Source organism: Paramormyrops kingsleyae, chromosome 4 (assembly GCF_048594095.1).
Source record: "Paramormyrops kingsleyae isolate MSU_618 chromosome 4, PKINGS_0.4, whole genome shotgun sequence".
Lineage (NCBI taxonomy): Eukaryota > Metazoa > Chordata > Actinopteri > Osteoglossiformes > Mormyridae > Paramormyrops > Paramormyrops kingsleyae.
Genome location: NC_132800.1, coordinates 15,746,272 through 15,767,204, shown reverse-complemented (window position 1 = coordinate 15,767,204; position 20,933 = coordinate 15,746,272). Strand labels below are relative to the sequence as shown.

General features: G+C 44.9%; 1 protein-coding gene across 1 annotated transcript; it reads right to left on the bottom strand.

Annotated features, from left to right (window-relative positions):
* Positions 1–1,347: 1,347 nt before the first annotated feature.
* Positions 1,348–18,944, bottom strand: LOC140589000 (tripartite motif-containing protein 16-like). The gene is made up of 5 exons (XM_072711664.1): positions 18,303–18,944; positions 12,041–12,268; positions 11,713–11,872; positions 11,277–11,336; positions 1,348–2,320 (listed from the first exon to the last, which is right to left on the bottom strand). The coding sequence occupies exons 1-5, from the start codon at positions 18,897–18,899 to the stop codon at positions 1,785–1,787; spliced, it is 1,581 nt and encodes a 526-aa protein (XP_072567765.1). The 5' UTR covers positions 18,900–18,944; the 3' UTR covers positions 1,348–1,784.
* Positions 18,945–20,933: the final 1,989 nt, after the last annotated feature.

Genomic DNA, 20,933 nt, shown 5'->3' with positions numbered 1-20,933 from the left:
CTCAGACCCAGGATGGCTCGATTGTCAGGGATAATTTATTAACAAAGAGCACAAACAGGAGAGAACATAACAGAAAAGGACAATGAAACACTGATGCAGAGCCGAAGCCGGCGTGGTGGCTGCCACAGGATCGATTCCTCCCCCCTTAGCCGGGAACCCACCTTATACACCCACCCCCAGATTAACAGGTGCATCACATCTAAATTAGACAGGGGGGGAGAGAAACAAACAAGCCACCAGCAGAGGCAGCAGCACAGAATGTGGAGCTCATCAACAGAGGAAGGAGAGGGACGTCAGAGTAATAATCCACCTTTCCACTGTGTTCAGGGGTATATCTGTATAGCTGCAATGACACTGTGAGTGTATTGTGGGACACATTGCAGCTGACAGTCTGATTCCTAAATTGGGTAGAGTAAAAAAGAAACTTTGTATATTATTTTTTTTTGCCCAGTACTGTGCAGGCAAATAAAATGATGTTTAAATTATCCTCGTGTTGGTGTAAAACTATGATATTATGCCTGTCAGTGTGTCAGCTTAGCCATTTCAGAACCTCTGCTAAAATCACCCCAGTATTTGCAGTGACCATCCAGTGCAGCCATGTATTTTTTGACTTGGCCACTAGCGCACCCCATACAGCTAGTCAATCTGTCACTGACTTTTTAAACCAGTTTATTTAATTATTTAATTGAGCTGTTGGTGAAATTTAACAAATACATGGAACGGCTGAGGTGCCCCTGAGGAGAGGTTTGGAAACGGAAGCGGTGATCATCTAGCCATCCAGCGAGATATCAGTAACTTTTTTTCAGTAGCAGAAGAAATTATTACTAGTTTTTATTGTGTTACTCTTAATTTGCACATGTTCTAATGTTAAATTGCTTTTTTTGTTGTAAGCCAAAGTACACTTGCTATACCCAGAGAAACAGCTTTAAACATTTCTTTGGACTGCCTAAGACTTTTGCACAGTACTATATATATATATATATATACATCAGTATTCCTAATGACACAGAATTTATGCTTTTTCTGGTAATTGGTAATCACCTACACTGCATCATTGATGATCAGGTGTTTTTTTTGCAACATCACAACATCGTTGTTGTAGTACTAACGTGATTTATTAAGATTTTATGTTATTTATGTTTACTTAGTTAACATATGATTAATTTGATTATATTATTTATCTTTACCTCAGGACCGCTGTAGGTTTTGAGATATCTGCCGTCTGCCGCCCCCTGCTGGCCAAAGCATCACCGCTGCGATATCAGGCTGCTGCGCTCAGTCACCAGAGAGCGCGGACTAAGTGTGTTACTCAGTTACGCTTCGGGCAGCGCTGAACCGGGACATTAATAGGATAGAATAGGAAGCCTTTATTGTCAGGTTACAGGTAGCAAATACAATATACAGACAGAAATATATAAACTGTACATATAGAGGGGAGGGGAAAAGCTCCCCCACTCATCAGGATTACATTTCATTACGTTTAATATTATTCAGAATCAGAATTCACTTCATTGGTACAACTGCATGTACTATTAATTTTTTTTTACAGTTTTTGTGCATTCACAGTCAACATAGAACATAAGTCAGAGAAAAACAGTCATATTCTGCATGGGTTTGGCAAGCTGAACAAACATTCATTTATTTCTGTCTAACATACGTCACACTTCAGACAGAGTAAAAAGGGTTATACTACTTAAAAATCAGATTTTACCTTTTTGCCATGGAGAAGCAGTGACATGTGACACTCTGAGGTGGTAAAAATGATTCCTCCAGCACACAGTGAGCTATCCCAGCATGCACAGGGACACAGGGGAGTTTATATAATAAACCCTAAACGCTGGGCAGAGGGGTTCAGTGAATGAGGAGGTGAAGCTGTACAGGAGGGTCAGTCCATCAGAGGAGACTCTGTAGAAGGACAGAGTACCAGCCGCCCAGTCCAGATACACTCCTACTTTGTGGGAGCCTGAGGGCTTTATGGGTATGACAGTCTGTTTATCATAGTGCCAGACAGAGTAACTGTCAGGAGAGCAGAACAGACTCCATGACTTGTCATTGTTTCCAAGCCCACAGTCAGTTCTCCCTCCTTTCCTCCCGATTCCTTTATAAGTCACTCCTATCCAGGCTCCATCTCCACTCCACTCAGCCTCCCAGTAACAGCGAGCAGTCAGACTCTCTCTGCACAGAACTTGGGGCCAGCAGTCAAATCGCTCTGGATGATTAGGATATGGCTGCTCTTCCCCCCATGTCACCTTCCTGCTCCCCTCTGACAGATACAGGTCTCTGTATGCTGTGTTGGGGTCCAGCGTCAGCTGGCAGGAGTCTGTAGGCAAGAGGAAGAGCGATTAATCCCATCACGAAGCCCAGCATCTCCATCATTATCACTGTCACACCTCATACACTCACTAACACAGAACTCGCTCCAGTACACACATTTTATTCCCAATATACTCATGTAGCCGCCTGAGTCTGCAGCGCTCTGGCTGCCCCCTGTGCTGTGAGACACGCCGCGCTGAGAGACTCGCTGGGGACCAAACTGCACTTTAGCCTGCAAGCTAATATTCTGTACGATACATAAAATAAAAAAACGAAGCAGGAATTCAAGTATGTGAAATACCTCAGGAAATGTCGGACGCCCACGCGACGCCGGCTGGAAGACGCACCGAAAAACTGTGCGTGCTAAACTAATATAGGTAAATAAAGTTACAAACAGCATTCATCAAACATACTAACCATAAAATTATACGACAAAGATTACCACTAAAAGTGAGCTTGTCTTTACGTCACAATATGAACATCTTTCAAACCACTTTGGACACACCTCTCTCCAGCAGCGAGCCGACACGATGCTCCCAAAGCGGACGCGGACGCATCTAGGCTGGTTCTCCGTAAAGCGCAACACTCGCGTATCTGCACTGCGCATGCGTACACGGAAACGTTCATAGTTCTCCGGTCAAGCTGTGTACTTTGCACACACGCACGTGTCCTATTTAAGTATTATTATTATTATTAGTAGTAAATTATTAGTCTGATATTCCCTGCACACGTATCACAGCATTGAGGTCTGTGTATGTTGTATCCATCCATCCATCCATCCATCCATCAACTTCCGCTTATCCGAGGTCGGGTTGCAGTCTCAGCAGGGAAACCCAGACTTCCTCTGGGGGAATCCCGAGGCGTTCCCAGACCAGCCGAGAGACATAGTCCCTCAAGCGTGTCCTGGGTATTCCCCGGGGCCTCCTCCCAGTGGGACATGCCCGGAACACCTCACCAAGGAGGTGTCCAGGAGGCATCCCAATCAGATGCCCGAGCCACCTCATCTGGCTCCTCTCAATGCGGAGGAGCAGCGGCTCTACTCTGAGTCCCTCCCGAATGACCGAGCGCCTCACCCTATATCTAAGGGAGAACCCAGCCACACTGCAGAGAAAACTCATTTCAGCCGCTTGCACTCACGATCTTGTTCTTTCAGTCACTACCCACAGCTCGTGACCAAAGGTGAGGGTAGGAACGTAGATCGACTGGTAAATCGAGAGTTTTGCCTTTTGGCTCAGCTCCTTCTATACCATGACAGACTGATGCAGCGCCCGCATCACTGCGGATTCCGCACCGATCCGCCTGTCGACCTCCTGTTCCATCGTCCCCCCACTCGTGAACAAAGCCCCGAGGTACTTAAACTCCTCCACTTGGGGGAGGACTCCATCCCCGACCCAGAGTGAGCATTCTACCCTTTTCCGGCTGAGGACCATGGTCTCGGATTTGGAGGTGCTGATTCTCATCCCGGCAGCTTCACACTCGGCTGCGAATTGTCCCAGCGAAAGCTGAAGGTCATGGTCCGATGAGGCCAACAGAACCACATCTTCTGCAAAAAGCAGAGACCTAATCCTGAGGTCACCAAACCAGACACCCTCAATGCCCTGGCTGCGCCTAGAAATTCTGTCCATAAAAACTATGAAAAGAATCGGTGACAAAGGGCAGCCCTGACGGAGTCCAACCCTCACCGGAAACAAGTCCGGCTTATTGCCACCCATGCGGACCAGACTCTGGCACCGGTCATACAGGGACCGAACAGCCCTTAAAAGGAAGCCAGGCACCCCATATTCCTGGAGCACCCCCCACAGGACTCCCCGAGGGACATGGTTGAATGCCTTCTCCAAGTCCACAAAACACATGTAGACTGGTTGGGCAAACTCCCATGAACCCTCCAGAACCCTGCGAAGAGTATAACGCTGGTGCACTGTTCCATGGCCGGGGCAAAAACCACACTGCTCCTCCTGAATCCGAGGTTCAACAATCCGGCAGACCCTTCTCTCCAGAACCCCCGAATAGACCTTACCAGGAAGGCTGAGGAGTGTGATCTCCCTATAGTTGGAGCACACCCTCTGGTCCCCCCTGATGTCCATGTGATGCTGCAGATGCGTGTCAACCAGGACAGCCCCACAGCATACAGAGGCTTAAGGAACTCCGGGCAGATCTCATCCACCCCCGGGGCCCGGCCACTGAGGAGCTTTTTAACCACCTCAGCAACCTCCACCCCAGAGATAGGGGAGTCCACACCCAAGTCCCCATACTCTGCTTCCACATTGGAAGGCGTGTCGGTGGGATTGAGGATGTCTTCGAGTTATTCGGGATGTTGTGGGTCCTTCCACCGACCCACAACATCCCAAGCTGAGGTCAGCAGTGCACCATCCCCACCATAAACAGTGTTGATATTGCACCGCTTTCCGACCCGGAGCCGCTGGATGGTGGACCAGAATCGCCTCGAAGCCATCCGGAAGTCGTTTTCCATGGCCTCGCCAAACTCCTCCCATGCCTGAGTTTTTGCCTCAGCGACCACCGAAGCTGCATCCTGCTTGGCCTGCCGGTACCTGTCAGCTGCCTCTGGAGTCCCACAGGCTAAAAAAGCCTGATAGGACTCCTTCTTCAGCTTGACGGCATCCCTCACCACTGGTGTCCACCAGCGGGTTCGGGGATTGCCGCCGCGACAGGCACTGACCACCTTACGGCCACAGCTCCGGTCAGCCGCCTCCACAATGGAGGCACGGAACATGGCCCATTTGGACTCAATGTCCCCCGGGACATGGGAGAAGTTCTGCCGGAGGTAGGAGTTGAAACTGCTGACAGGGGATTCCGCCAGACGTTCCCAGCAGACCCTCACTATACGCTTGGGCCTGCCAGGCCTGGCCGGCTTCCTCCCCCACCAGCGGAGCCAACCCACCACCAGGTAGTGATCAGTTGACAGCTCCGCCCCTCTCTTCACCTGAGTGTCCAAGACATGCGGCCACAAGACCGATGACACGTTGTGTAAGAGCGATAAGGGACAACCCTGCCTGGCACCTCGAGAAAGTCAAAGAGGAGTGCAGGGTTCAACCCCCTTCAAGGAGACTGGTTCCAGAGCCCAAGTCATGCGTCGAGATGAGCCTGACTATGTCTAGCCATAACTTCACAACCTCGCGCACCAGCTCAGGCTCCTTCCCCATCAAAGAGGTGACATTCCATGTCCCAAGAGCTAGCGTCTGCAGTCGAGGATCGCCAAGGTCCTCGCCTTCGGCCACTGCCCAGCTCACATCACACCTGACCCCTATCGATTTTTAAAATTATTTTAAAACGTCTTTAAGACTGATCTTTGGCTATTCAACAACCAAAAGCATTCCCCTGATTTCGGATTTATTTTTCATGTTCCTTCTGCGCTTGTCTTATCACTTTTAGGTTTATTCTTATGTTCATCACTCACATTCGTCACTTTCGTGTTTGTAGACTTCCGTCTGGTGCCGAGAACACCCAAATGGCCGAGTACCTGGTGTCTAACTCACTGACTCAAAAAACCCGAGGGCCTGTTCGATGAACGAATTGAACTTACGAGTTTTCAGACACTCGGTGACTCAAAAGAACCTGTTCAATGAACGGTTCGGAAACCAGTCCCAAGAGGACTCACGGCGTTTACTGCGGATGCAGTTACGCTGGTAAAAGGAATAAAATAAACGCAGCTCTTCATCATTTTTCACAACAGTAAATTATTGCATCCATCCATCCATTATTGCATTTCTGTATAATAAAACTGTATGTCTTTCATCAAAGAACAAAATAAGATGTTTCTTAACTTTGACGTTTACACAACAATGTTTGCCAGTTTACTCATGCTCATTGTGTGTATTTGTGATTTTATTGGTAATATTGCAGTTGTTAACTGTAGTCCTTGATACTCATGCACATGAATTTGGCTTAAGTAAAGAAAATAAGAACTATATATACACATGCGTGTTTATTCAGCATCAACACCCTTTCTGCTTTTTATATATGTAACCTTGACACATCATGTGTCCACCTGTGTCCTACCTGAGCAGCAGCATAAACCCAGACACTTGTCACCCAGCACCCAGCCTGAGAAGAGATCGACACTCCTTACATACCCGAAAAGAAAACTGCACCCTGCAACAACCTTCCAACCACTATTACTCATTACCTTGCACCGCAGCCCGAACCCGGAACCGGAACCGGAACCGGAACCGGAACCGGAACCAACCGCTCACCACAATTCCCGTCGCTCACAGGAGTGTCACAGCAACAATCGGACCACGCCCCCCCCTACCGGCTTCCACCGCTTTTATCCACGCCGATCCTAATTAATTGCGTGCGCGGCTGTTTCTCCCCGATTAAAACTTCGTTGCGGAACACCCCCAATTATCTACTAAACAGCCTCTCGTGCATGCAACCCGATACAGGATCCGTGGATGACGTCATCCCTAACAGTCACCGGTTACATTCATATGGTCGCTCCTGACTGTGATTAATCCGTCATTTGCGTTTGCTTTTGTTAATTATCTGTCTGCTCGCTGGTCTTTTGCTGTTGTCTAATTGGCTGATGGCTCTCTTGATCGCCTCCTTCCCGTTTTGTATAGGGGGCAGTAACGGTGGTGGGGTTTCTGTTTCTTGCCTTTCAGTGTCATTATTTAGGGGGGGCTGAGGGCTGTGTGGGCGGAGTTAGTTTAGCGGCTTGGCTTCGGGCTCCATGTGAGCTCATTCCCCGACAGTAGTCGGGGGGGGGGGGATGTACGGTCTGGTTCCAGCTGCAGACGCTTTTCTTTTTTCACCATCTTCTCTTCTGGAATCACTGCGCCGGCTATCCGGAGCACGGGGTTCAGGGGCTTTCGGTTTCATTCGGGGGGGTTGTAGGGGGGTTTTCCCTGAGACGTTTTGCTTAAAGTCGCGGTCGACTGTCCGGCACATTCCACCTCTGGACCGCGGCATTCTGACATTTTTTCATGTTTTTTTTCGTTTACACCTCACTCTTCGTTTCCTTAGTTTAGATCATGGTTAATGCAAATATGGCCTCTTGGAATGTCAGAGCCCTAAATACCCCGGAAAAAGGTCCAGTGTCTCTGATTGTTTGAAAAGGCATCGTGTTGATATTCCTTCTTAATAGAGACCCACTTACTACAGCGAGATGCAATGCTGGCGGCCTCCAGGTTCTACAGGGTTGTTTCCTCCTCATTGATACCGATGCCAACACCGTCCACAATCCTGTCCTGGACAAACCTCCCTCTCTCCTGGGTAGCCGGGTGCCCCCCTCCTCCACCCGCTCCTTGTGTAAATTTGTGCAGGACTTGAATTTAGTCGACTCATCCCATTTAATTAACCCTCCGCCAGAGAATTCTCCTTCATCTCTCCTGGCTTCCAGTCCCAGTCTCGCTTAGATTACATCCTTGTTTCTCTCTCTCTTGCACCTGCTGTTTCTAAAGCTTCTATGATTCCTTCCTCTCTATCTGAGCACAAGTCTGCCTTCCTCCAGTTACTTATCTGCAGCTTCCGATTCATTTAGCTTCTTATTCATAGCCTCTTATTTCGGGGCTTAAGTTGGAAATACAAAATAACGTATGAATAAAAGGCTTGAGAACGTATATTTATTTTGTAGAAGAAAGTCTTCCTGTATTGAAAATGGTGGAATTACCTGGGCATAATGTGATTTTTCATTTGTAACAGTAAACTGGTCGCATGACACATGATCAATTGTTCACACTTATTTGAATAAGAAGCCATATTTCCAAATGGAATGCGGAGGTTTTATTCATCTTGGGTAAGGTAAATATGAAATGCATAGTACACAGCAGGCATGCCACTCTAATGACACTGAAATTAACCTAGGCCAGATAGGTGTTATAAGCTATCTAGCTGAAAACATGGCAGTCTGACCCAGGCTAATTTCAGTGTTTCCTTACAATGGCATACCTGCCATTATATCGCACAACATAATATTTAATTTCGTATTTTCAAAATGTCTTAACTAAAAACTGTACAGCATGTGCAGCTGCGAACACTCCCCTATAAGGAAGCTGCAAGTAACTTAAGCTGTGAAAGAAGACGCTACGAATAAGAAGCTAAATGAATCGGAAGCTGTAGATAAGTAGCTAACTTAAGCCGTGTGTGACTTTGGCATTAGTTTGGGCGACACGGGCGACACGGGCGACATGGGAAAGAAACACAAGGAGAAAGGAATTGGCAAACGCACTGAGAAGCGCAGCAGTGATCAGTAGCTCCGCCCACCGCCCCGCTCCGATTAACATATACACTCACCTAAAGGATTATTAGGAACACCTGTTCAATTTCTCATTAATGCAATTATCTAATCAACCAATCACATGGCAGTTGCTTCAATGCATTTAGGGGTGTGGTCCTGGTCAAGACAATCTCCTGAACTCCAAACTGAATGTCAGAATTGGAAAGAAAGGTGATATAAGCAATTTTGAGCGTGGCATGGTTGTTGGTGCCAGACGGGCCGGTCTGAGTATTTCACAATCTGCTCAGTTACTGGGATTTTCACGCACAACCATTTCTAGGGTTTACAAAGAATGGTGTGCAAAGGGAAAAACATCCAGTATGCGGCAGTCCTGTGGGCGAAAATGCCTTGTTGATGCTAGAGGTCAGAGGAGAATGGGCCGACTGATTCAAGCTGATAGAAGAGCAACTTTGACTGAAATAACCACTCGTTACAACCGAGGTATGCAGCACAGCATTTGTGAAGCCACAACACGCACAACCTTGAGGCGGATGGGCTACAACAGCAGAAGACCCCACCGGGTACCACTCATCTCCACTACAAATGGGAAAAAGAGGCTACAATTTGCACGAGCTCACCAAAATTGGACAGTTGAAGACTGGAAATATGTTGCCTGGTCTCGATTTGTGTTGAGACATTCAAATGGTAGAGTCAGAATTTGGCGTAAACAGAATGAGAACATGGATCCATCATGCCTTGTTACCACTGTGCAGGCTGGTGGTGGTGGTGTAATGGTGTGGGGGATGTTTTCTTGGCACACTTTAGGCCCCTTAGTGCCAATTGGGCATCGTTTAAATGCCACGGCCTACCTGAGCATTGTTTCTGACCATGTCCATCCCTTTATGACCACCATGTACCCATCCTCTGATGGCTACTTCCAGCAGGATAATGCACCATGTCACAAAGCTCGAATCATTTCAATCAATATGGGCCAACATTTCTTTAGAAATGTTGGCCCATATTGATAGGATAGCATCTTGCAGTTGATGGAGATTTGTGGGACGCACATCCAGGGCACGAAGCTCCCGTTCCACCACATCCCAAAGATGCTCTATTGGGTTGAGATCTGGTGACTGTGGGGGCCATTTTAGTACAGTGAACTCATTGTCATGTTCAAGAAACCAATTTGAAATGATTCGAGCTTTGTGACATGGTGCATTATCCTGCTGGAAGTAGCCATCAGAGGATGCTCAGGTAGGCCGTGGCATTTAAACGATGCCCAATTGGCACTAAGGGGCCTAAAGTGTGCCAAGAAAACATCCCCCACACCATTATACCACCAGCACCAGCCTGCACAGTGGTAACAAGGCATGATGGATCCATGTTCTCATTCTGTTTACGCCAAATTCTGACTCTACCATTTGAATGTCTCAACACAAATCGAGACTCATCAGACCAGGCAAAATTTTTCCAGTCTTCAACTGTCCAATTTTGGTGAGCTCGTGCAAATTGTAGCCTCTTTTTCCTATTTGTAGTGGAGATGAGTGGTACCCGGTGGGGTCTTCTGCTGTTGTAGCCCATCCGCCTCAAGGTTGTGCGTGTTGTGGTTTCACAAATGCTTTGCGGCATACCTCGGTTGTAACGAGTGGTTATTTCAGTCAAAGTTGCTCTTCTATCAGCTTGAATCAGTCGGCCCATTCTCCTCTGACCTCTAGCATCAACAAGGCATTTTCGCCCACAGGACTGCCGCATACTGGATGTTTTTCCCTTTGCACACCATTCTTTGTAAACCCTAGAAATGGTTGTGCGTGAAAATCCCAGTAACTGAGCAGATTGTGAAATACTCAGACCGGCCCGTCTGGCACCAACAACCATGCCACGCTCAAAATTGCTTAAATCACCTTTCTTTCCCATTCTGACATTCAGTTTGGAGTTCAGGAGATTGTCTTGACCAGGACCACACCCCTAAATGCATTGAAGCAACTGCCATGTGATTGGTTGATTAGATAATTGCATTAATGAGAAATTGAACAGGTGTTCCTAATAATCCTTTAGGTGAGTGTATATATTATATATATATTTATATGTGTGTGTGTGTGTTTTCTTTTCTCTTACATGCTGTCTCAGGAACAGGATTGATTTGAAAATATTATTACTTGTGTACAAGGCACTAAATGGCACTAATTTCCTTGAACGTTGTGAAGCATCCAGACCCCTGAGGGCATCTGGGAATGGTTTACTCAGTGTCTCAGAATGAAGACCAAGCAGGTGAAGCAGTTTTTAGTCTCTATGCTTCCTGTCTGTGGAACAAACTTCCTGAAGACCTGAGGTCTGCAAGCACTGTCAGCTCATTACAATCAGGGCTTAAAACGTTACTGTTTGCTGCAGATTTTTTGTTATTTGGGCTTTTAGGCTTTTTAAAATTATCTTTTAAATCGACAATGAATGCATTTGCAAGTCCCACCTCAAAGTTTCGAGGTACCAAAAAAGAAAGGGTACTTTGGGTACTGGAACTTTTGGTACTGGTACTCGACCCGAAGTCAATGGAAAAGGGAAAGTACCAAAAGTACCATACCTGGTGCAGTGGAAAAACACCCTTGATAATAAACTTGCCTTGTATTGCAATTGAATTTAAAGGCTACTGACATAAACAGCTCATGTAAATGTGAAAGACCAGGAGGCAGCGGGAGAGAGAAAGAGAAGCTCATCTAGCAGAAGAAAATGAAACACAATAAAACACACTCCACCTCATACACGGAGAGAGAAGCGTGTGTGTGAACAGACTCACATTGTAAGAATTCTGCTCTGGTCTTGGGCACTAATACCAGTAGGATGGTGCCTTTGGTAACTAGGAGGAGACAGAGAGAAACGGAGATGTAAGTAAAAGTAATTTACTTGTGGGAGATGGACTTCACTCACTGTGGAGACACCAGCAGTAGATTATTATCATTATGAGGGACAATAACAGGCATTTTAAGAAGCTGCAAATCATTGTAAGTTACTCATAATACAGATTTTTGGATTCTGTAATGTAGAAGAAACATGATTCATGTGATCTGGATTTTGCAACCCGTCAAATTTAGAGCTCACTAGTTTTCATAAAGATTTAGTCTTATTGGAAAAAGAAACTGACTTCGTCACAACAACATGAGACTGACTGTACTGCATACTCTCTCTGCATGGTGTATATTAACATGAACAGGCTGAAAAATGTTTTTATCAACCTGTATGATGGATCTCTGCCATTTTCTTTTTGCAAACATTCTCCAGTTGATCCTTTAGTTCAGAAACCTCCTTCCTCACATTCTCAAAAGAGCAGCGTGGACTGACGGAGATTCTGGGTCCAAATCCAGCTTCAGGGGTAACAGGAAGACCCTGGCACCTCTACAGACACACAGTGTGATTAAACAGCTTCATCAAAACAAATGTGTATTGCAATCTAATTAACACCATTAACATCTGACAAATGACAGACTAACTGAAATGCAAATGAGAACATGCATCCATTTGAATGTTCTGGTTTTCCTATTGTCACAGTAGCTGTTCTGTTACCTGCAGTAAATGGATGTGATCCTCTGTGTGTGAAAGCTGCTCCAGCTCAGAGTGTCTCCTCTTCAGTTCATCAATCTCCTGCTTCAGTCTCTCCATGTCTCCTTCAGCCTGACTCACTGCAGCCTTCTCCTGATCTCTGATCAGCTTTGTCACCTCAGAGCGTCTTCTCTCAATGGAGTGGATCATCTCAGTGAAGATCCTCTCGCTGTCCTCCACTGTTGACTGTGCTGAGCTCTGTTGGTGACACAGGGAGCAGAGGACAGTAAATTACAATTGGCCCCTTTTGAGGCTCCAGAGAGCCTCATTGTACAATAGTGATGTGAGCTGACAGGAGGTATAAAAACAGCACAGGGCTGGGGTTTGGAGCGTCACGATGCTGAATGCCTCAGGTACTGAAACCCAGCCAGCACTGATTGAAAATGATCCCTCATTAAGCTCATACACTGTCAGCTGCAGGGATTTGGCAGAGACTGGTGCCTGTATGGGGCAGGTTGGTTGTCACCATTAGGTCTCAGTTTAATAGGTGACTTTCTTGGTGTTTATTTGCATTATGCTGGGTTGTGAAAAGTTGCAGTTTTCTTAAATGGGCTTTTCACTGTATTTTTCTAAATAAATAAGGGACTACTGCTGCAACACTTTGTTAAACTCTTATCTAGCAACTTTGTCCCATTTAAATCATTGACCCAGAATAACCCACAGCAGCATTAATACCCATAAATCTGTTGAATCTGAAAGAAGATTCAATATGATCACAAGCCAGCTGTTATCTTCTCCTCAGGTTCATACTCACTGTGATTGAGGCCACAGCCTCTCTCAGCTCCTGCAGCTCCTTCTCTCTCATCTGAATTCTCTGCTGAAATTCCCTCTGTGTTTCACCCATTTGTTTCTACAGACAGGAAACAAGATGACAAAACAAGTTTGTTTCATTAATTCATTAATCATCCTGTCCAGGGTGGACCCCAGCCTTGGGCCCTATGCTGCCTGGGAAAGGATCCAGGCGCTCTCTGTGACCCTGACCTGGATTACCGGTTAGGAGATGGATGGATGGATGGATGGATATTCTTAAATGATTTATTGACTGGTATTAACATGCGTCCTGGGTGATCCAATCACAAGTGGACAGAGCTAATTACAGGTGTGAAGGCACCCAGGACACATTGAAGATGCATTGAGATCTGATCACTGAAACCACATTGGGAGGTGGTCTGGGCCGCATATGGCCACATTCTTACAGCAATGTGAAGGCGAATGTGTCCTGGGCTGCATTGCAGGACCGGCTACTCAACTGACGTCCTACTTGATTTATGTCAGATCACATGTCAGTTGATAATGAGCCACTGTGTAGTAAACTGCACTGTGAACAACAATAATGCATCTTTTCTGCTGCGACACTAAAAACTCTGAATCTGCTGGGAAGTTGGGTTAATATTGGACTGTTGTGACCCATTCATATGGAAACCGTGTCATAGTGTGCATCACTGATGTTCCATGCAAATTCAGAAAAGATAATGTGTAAAATGGCATTTATTAAAGGTGTTTCAGAATTTGCACAGATCATATATTTAATGTGCATGTTGGGGCGCGGCCTGGTGCAGGCAGGGAAACAAGGTGACGATCCACTTAAAAGCTCCAAGACAAAGTGATTTAAGGAAACTGAACAAAACTGGAAAGACACAAAATAAAGGAACAACAAGGGGTCAGAACTCACCAGGGAAAAAGTAGCTAAGAAAACGACACGCAGACTAACAGAGGGAATGGGGCAGCTAGTGATGTTAAGCTTGACACCGAAGCTCCGAGGTTTGTGACAAAAAAAAATATTCATTACATTCTGAAGCACAGCTTTGAGGTTTCCGCCATTCCACCCTAAACATGTGACCATGGTCATCTGAAGCTTCGTTCTGCACTCAAGCATGTGACTGCTTTGGGAATTGAAATTAAGGCAAAAATATATATAAAATAAGGCACAAAAATACAAAATAAAGTCTCATTGATGCTGCACCGAATTTGATTGCCTGTGTCAGACACACAAACTGCATTGTACAGGCACTGAATTTGGTTGTAAAGAAGGACATTGATCAGACACAAGGACCTGACGATATCAAATCCAAGGAACGACAGATTGTGCGTGACCAACTTCAGAACCAGTACAACTGCTAGAGAAAGGCTTTGTCAAATCCAACAGCAGATGGGCAGACCCACTCTCAGAATGATTCAAGGAGTGGAAACCAGCTGGAATAGCACCTATTCAATGCTGCAGTGATCACATGATCAAGGAGAGCCAGTTGGTGCTGCATTGGTCACTCTGAAGACAGAGCTCACAACCCTGACCTCAGAGGAATATCACATAATTTATGATTGTCTGATGATTTATGATTTATGATATTTCAATGAGGCAACTGTTGCACTTCCTGAAGAGAAGAGAGCATCAGGATCCAAGGTAATTCCTCTCATCCACATGCTTAGACATGCTGTGAATCTGAAACTGTCCCAGATACAGAATGTTAAGGCCCAGCAGTTGTGCAAGAACCTCTTGAAGTTGCTCACTGAGAGGTTGTCAGTCTATGAGACCATGAGCATAATGACACTGGCCACACTGCTGGGTCCAAGATATAAAACTGCAGGTTTCTGTCACCAATCTAATGCTCAGGCTGCTGTGAAACGCCTTACAGCAGAGTGTGCATCCAGCATAAGATTACAGGAGGCCCAGCAGAACCCATCCACACCAACATGCATCCAGCCACCAGAACCAGAAGGTTCTGCAATGCACACCGGTACTGTTGCAACCTTTCACGTTTTAATGTTAATGTTCAATTAAACTGAATTGGGATATACAATCATTATTGCACAGTGCAAAATGCACAGTGTATTTAATAATTCATGTTTTGTCATTTTAGTTCAAGGTCTGTAGGATCTTCTGGTCAGTGATGTGGGGGAGAGCAAACGGGTCAAGGGTCCTACAGCAGATGCTACTGTGGAGGTTCAGCAGTACCTCAGTGACCCAAATATACTGCGTTCTGAAGACCCTTTGCAGTTCTGGGATGTGCAGAAGGCTGTGTATCCACACTTATATGAACTTGCAATGCAGTTTCTCTGCACTCCAGCGACCTCTGTTCCACGTTAGTGGTTATTCTCTAAAGTGGGAGAAGTTGTGAATAAAAAAAATGCAACCAACACAAGATTCAACAAATACTGTTCCTCAACAAACATCTGCAGTCCATTGCCCCCTCTTAAGTTACACATGCACCCCTTCCCAGTTAATTCAGACAAGAATCCACAAGAAATTGAACAGCCTAACTTAATCAGTACATTCATGTTCATAAAGCACTACAGACCACTTGAATGTTTGCCTATTTGTATATACCCTGATGCACTATACTGAGTCAAAATGAACTGCTATTTACTTATTTTACCACCTAGTGTCACTAATGCTCACCATTTAGAAAAGCTTCGTGTACTGAACCATTTTTCGACACACTTGCTTCGGAAAGCTTTGTCTTGCCATCAATATGGGCAACTAAGGGAAGATAACCAGGAAAACCAGGCTGAACCCTTTAACCTTGAATAGAAATGTATTAATCTAGGTATATCTTAATACTGAAAGACCTTTTTAATATGTACATTTGTACTGTGTTGAGGTAGGTAAGGTAAGGTAAGGTAGGTAAGGTAAGGAGCACACGCTGATTACAGTGCCTTACCACACCCACCACACGACCAACCACCTCAGGGAGGAGATCCTGAGTGCAGCCGTGCAGTGGGTGACGCCTCAGCACCACACCAGTATGAATGGAGCAGTGTGAGTTTTTTCCAGTGGCTGGAGTGTCAATCCTGCAAAACAACTGTGTTGACGAAGTATAAAAATGCATGTGTATAACGTGAAAAATTTATTGTGAAATATAGTTTGAATTATTTAAGTACTCACATTTGCATTATGTCAAATAATATATTATAATAAGGACTGTCTAATGAAAATCGCGACATTATTACAAAATACAAATTAACAATTATACATAGACAAGTGTTATTATGAAATATAATATGGAATTATTTAAAAATAAAGGGACACATCATTGAAATATTTATTTATTATTTTATTTATCTTTAGATATATTTATTTATTTTATTTGAGTATCATGGCGTTCCGTACAAACATCTTAGGTGTTTTTGTTACCCTAAAATCTGCTAATAGCTTCTGATTCCTTCTTGTCCTTCTTTTAATGTTCGGCAGATTCTGCATATGGAAGTTATTTACGTGCTTATTTTAATTATTTTAACTGCGGAAAGTGAGATCCAATTACAAACGGTCAGTCGAGATGCGTGTGGAGACGCTTGTTAATACCAGGTGTGAACAGAGCCTTTGACTCACCACTGTTGCACTGAGCTCATAGTTTTGTGTTTGTGGGTTTCCTGTCAGCTTAAACAGGGCTGGTCATTCTCATCGGACCTCTCTAATTAACAAGGTGTTTTAATAATAACAATAACTGATACCTTCACTGATCCCTGTGGGGAAATTCTCTTAACAGCCCCCTTGCTCTCTGTAGGTGAGAGCAGAGGCGCATCTTGTCAGCAGGCAGGGCAGGCAGCTGCTTGGGGCCCCCAAGCCACTAGATGGCGAACGAGAGCTGACATTTTAAACTACGGTAGTGGCAATTACGTTTTGAACGTTCATTCCTTTGAACTTTATCAGAGAATTTATTAACCTGCAAATCGTGCGCATTATTATCAAAACAAATGACAACTAGAAGAAAATGAAGAGGAGCTATTTATCCGGGAGTGAGAAAAGAAAGAAGAAAAAAGAGGAAGAGGAGAGAAAAAAGAAAGACAGCGGTAAGTGGAAAAAATAACGATATAATATGTCTAAATGCTGCTAGTGTAGCTTCACTTGCCTAAGCCTTAGCATAACCGTATTTCTTATGTTTTACTTGACATGTGACAACAAAGTTAGTTAACTTGACCAAAGATACTTATCAGACTGCATTGTGTGTCCACCTGGCTGTGACGTGACCGAATCGAGTGTGTGCACCAGCCTTGAGTGAGCAGAGAGACTGCAATTGACTTAGCTTAGCCATCAGGTTGGAAGGATGTAGTTAGTAGCTAAAAGTTGGAGACACTAGTATTCCCAAACAGACAATTTCATTTTGGATATTGTTATCAAAATTAAAAATTAAAAGTTAAAGGAAAACAATTATAAATTTAAATTTGAAGAATTTGAACATTATAACACTTTAATATAAATGTCTTCAGGATCATTGCGGAAATTTTTGTTAATGTCAGATTATTTATTAAAATGATGACAAAAACTGTTTAGAGGGGGGGCCCCCCCAGTGAATTTTTGCTTGGGGCCCCAACAGACCCTAGGATGAGAGTAAGCTGGCTGCAAAGGGCAGCCACCCATAGCAGCACCCAGGGAGCTGGGGGTTAAGGGCCTTGCTCAGGGACCCCCAGATGTACCAAGGCCAGGCTTGAACTGGCAATCTTCTGATCATAGGCAGAGAGGCTTAGCCCACTCAGCCACAGGCTGCCCCAGAACTATCACACTCTGGCTGTTTCATGTTTACTGCACCATTCTCAGTAAACTCTACACACTGGAGTGTGTGAAATTAAAATCCCAGGACGGTGGCTGTTTCTGAGATGATGGAGCCGCTACTCTTATGCTGAGCTCCATTTACCTCGGAAGTCGGAACTCTGAGCGGGGAATGACGTCACAGACGACTTAAACATGTTCCAATGCAGCAAGTCGGAAAACCATTTAGCAAAACCAGGGACTGGTTTAAAAAAGCAGGATTTCTTGCTTAGCCGGATAACTTGTTGGATTTAATGTGTCCCAGTTTAAATGGCCTTTTTCTTCATTCACTTATGTTTAGCCCGGACTACATTAAATACGTCTGGCTGAGCAAGACATCCTGCTTTCTGAAACGGGCCCCAGTTCCAGCCCAGTTAATTGTTAGCCACTGTATGTGTGATCACACCATATTTAAACCCTCTTAGCTCGCACATCTCAGCCATTCAGATGCTCCTTCAAACAGTAAGTGAACCTCTTCACCTTGTTTGCTTGCTGTATATATTCAGCTGCAGTCACATGATTCGATATTTGAAGGAATTTCAGTGCAAATTCAATCAGAACTTTTTAAACTTGCGCTTTCAGTTAGTTTTTCTTTCATCTTACCAAACCACACTTGTTTTGCGTTTTTATTTTAGCAATTACACTAACATGTGTTAAGACACAATCTATTTATTTAAAATTAACTTTATATTTATATAAGTGTACTTCTGGCCTGACCTGTATCTCTGTCCTTCCTGCAGCAGCTGAGACTGTATCATGGCCTCTGTGTTCATCCATCATACAAAGCAGACATATACATTGCTGGTCGGTATGGCAGTAGATCTCCAGCGGTTTGTCATGGTGGGAACAGACCTTGTCCTGCAGATGTCCAGTGGCATCAGTCAGCTTGTGCTTCTTAAAAGCTGGAGACTCATAGTGAGGCTGGAGGTGAGTTTCACAGTAAGAGGCCAGACACACCAGGCAGGACTTGACAGCTTTGTGTTTTCTCCCAGTACAGAAATCACACTCCACATCTCCAAGTCCAGCATAATGGTCAGCAGGAGTAGCTGCTTGTAGTCCAGTCTTCTTCAGGTTTTCCACCACTTCAGCCAGTATGGTGTTTCTGCCCAGAACAGGTCTGGGTACGAAGGTCTGTCTGCACTGGGGGCAGCTGTAAACTCCAGCATGATCCCAGTAACTCTTAATGCAGCTCATACAGTAACTGTGTCCACAGTTGATAGTCACTGGATCCTTCAGTAGATCCAGACATATTGGACAGCTGAACTGGTTCTGGTCCAGTGCAGAACTGGCTTCTGCCATTTTACCACAAACACTGATAGGATTCAGTTTCAGTGTTAGGTTTCACAGTCGTCTGTGTGTGGGAGGAACTTCCTGCTTCTCAGGCTGCAGTAGGTGTGGTTTTGGACTGAGGCCAGACTGAGAAGAGCAGACTGGGCAAACACTGGAGTTTGAATGTGTGTGTAAAATAATACATTAGATAAACTATACAGGCACACAGTTCTGACTAGATACTCAACCTGAAGATAAGCAGGTTAGGGTCTGGCCTGTACTTGGATGGGAGACCAACCAGGAAAGCGTGGTTGCTGCTGAGGATGTGTTAGTGTGGTTAGTAGGTTAACATCCTGTGGTCTGTGTGGATCCCAGTGTAGCGATGGGGACACTGTGCTGTAAAAAGGGGGCATCCTTTAAATGAGATGTAAAGCTTTGATAAGTGCTATCAATGTACTGGTGTGTTTTATATGTTGTTCAATATCACCTCACCCCCACTGGGTGGCCAGAACCCTGCAGCCAAATTCCAGTGACAAGGCCTGGCTGCCTCAAGGCACAGATGCATCCTACACTCACTAACTCACACCAACACAGGAGGTATTACCCCAGACTAACATTAGGGACACATACACCCATGTTTGGTCTCGTTTGAATGGTCACAGTATGACCGGCACAATACTCTCTACCTTAAAGCGGTATCTTCTCACATAAGAGAAATATATAAAGTAAGAATAAAACCACCAAAGTGGAGGATCTTATCACCTGGTAGAACAAAGGAATTATCACATTCCTCCTAAAGCAATTCGATTGGCTGAGGGTCTGAGAATTGATAAGATCAGCAGTTTTCCAGGACATACACACAAGATGAAAACAGTCCCTAAATTAATCAATCACGGTATTTGGTACAGTCTGTCACTTGTTTTGGAATACTTAAGGAAGAGCTCCAGAGTAGCAAAAAGGGAGACACTCTGTAATCAGAGCTCACACATAGTGCTGTATGAATCTTCATCTGTAATCAGATATTTTCCACAGTTACTCTGTGTCACTCAGCTAAGGTATAGAATTGTTGTATTGTTTTTGATTGCATGGTATAGTTTAGGAATTGTGGCTACATGTTAAACTTACATTGGTGTTATATTTGGTTAAATTTATGTGTCTTGAATTAATTGTGAATAAACTGTGTTTTTGTCACGATCGGCGAAGGAGGCGAGCAGGGAAGCAGGAGAGCAAGCCAGGACTTCAGGTAAACTGGGTTTAATGCACAAGAGACGGACATCGACGGACAATACAATGCCGGATCTGGCATACATGGGGAGACACGGACTCATATACACAGAACAAGGCAAAAGAAACAGGAAACAGCTGGGCACAATCGGGTAAGCACACGTGGATAATGAGGGGGCGTGGCACACACTAGGAGCGGACGGAGCGGGGCGTGACAGTTTTGAGTAGGGTGTCTGACTTTGCTAACCTCCGTATGTTTCCGGTAGACTGGGTTTATTTCCAACACTCTAGCAGACCCGCGGATCGCCCTCTCCCCCAAGGCGAATCCGGTGTACTCCACCGTCCGGGATTAATGGGAGTTAAGAAATAGAAAGCACAGGCCAGGAGTAATCTGAATAACAGAAATGTCATGACTGAAATGGCATAAAAGATCTTTAATTAAATTGGAGTCAGATATAATTCGGTTTTCCCTAAAAGGGTAAGTAACTTTACAGGAGCGCTCGGAAGGACCTACACGCATCCCAAGCTTTTGGCTGTCCAGTTGGATTCTGCCATAGGGCCAGTGGACGGTTCCTACAATGTAGGCTACATGAGAATAAAGGATGCAGCACACAAATGTCATATTTTTTCATTTTGTGTCTGTGTGTGCTGCCTGTGTGCCTGTAATCAGAAGGTCGCTGGTTCAAACGAAATAACGACTTACTATCTTGTTATAACGACTTATTATGTCAAAATAACGACTTATTGTCTCCGAAAAAAATGCATCATATGCGGTTCAGGGCTTCCGTAGTTCGTGAATGATTCATAGCATGATGCATTTTGACTGGCATCCCTTATGGT

Excerpts from the sequence above, each read along its gene's own strand:
- LOC140589000 (XM_072711664.1), bottom strand. The coding sequence starts at position 18,899 with ATGGCAGAAGCCAGTTCTGCACTGGACCAGAACCAGTTCAGCTGTCCA. Across the intron at positions 12,269-18,302 it reads TACAGGTCAGGCCAGAAGTA|GCACAGTCAACAGTGGAGGA; the intron begins CACTTATATAAA and ends CAACAGAGCTCA. Across the intron at positions 2,321-11,276 it reads CAGAGCAGAATTCTTACAAT|ACTCCTGCCAGCTGACGCTG; the intron begins GTGAGTCTGTTC and ends TCTTGCCTACAG.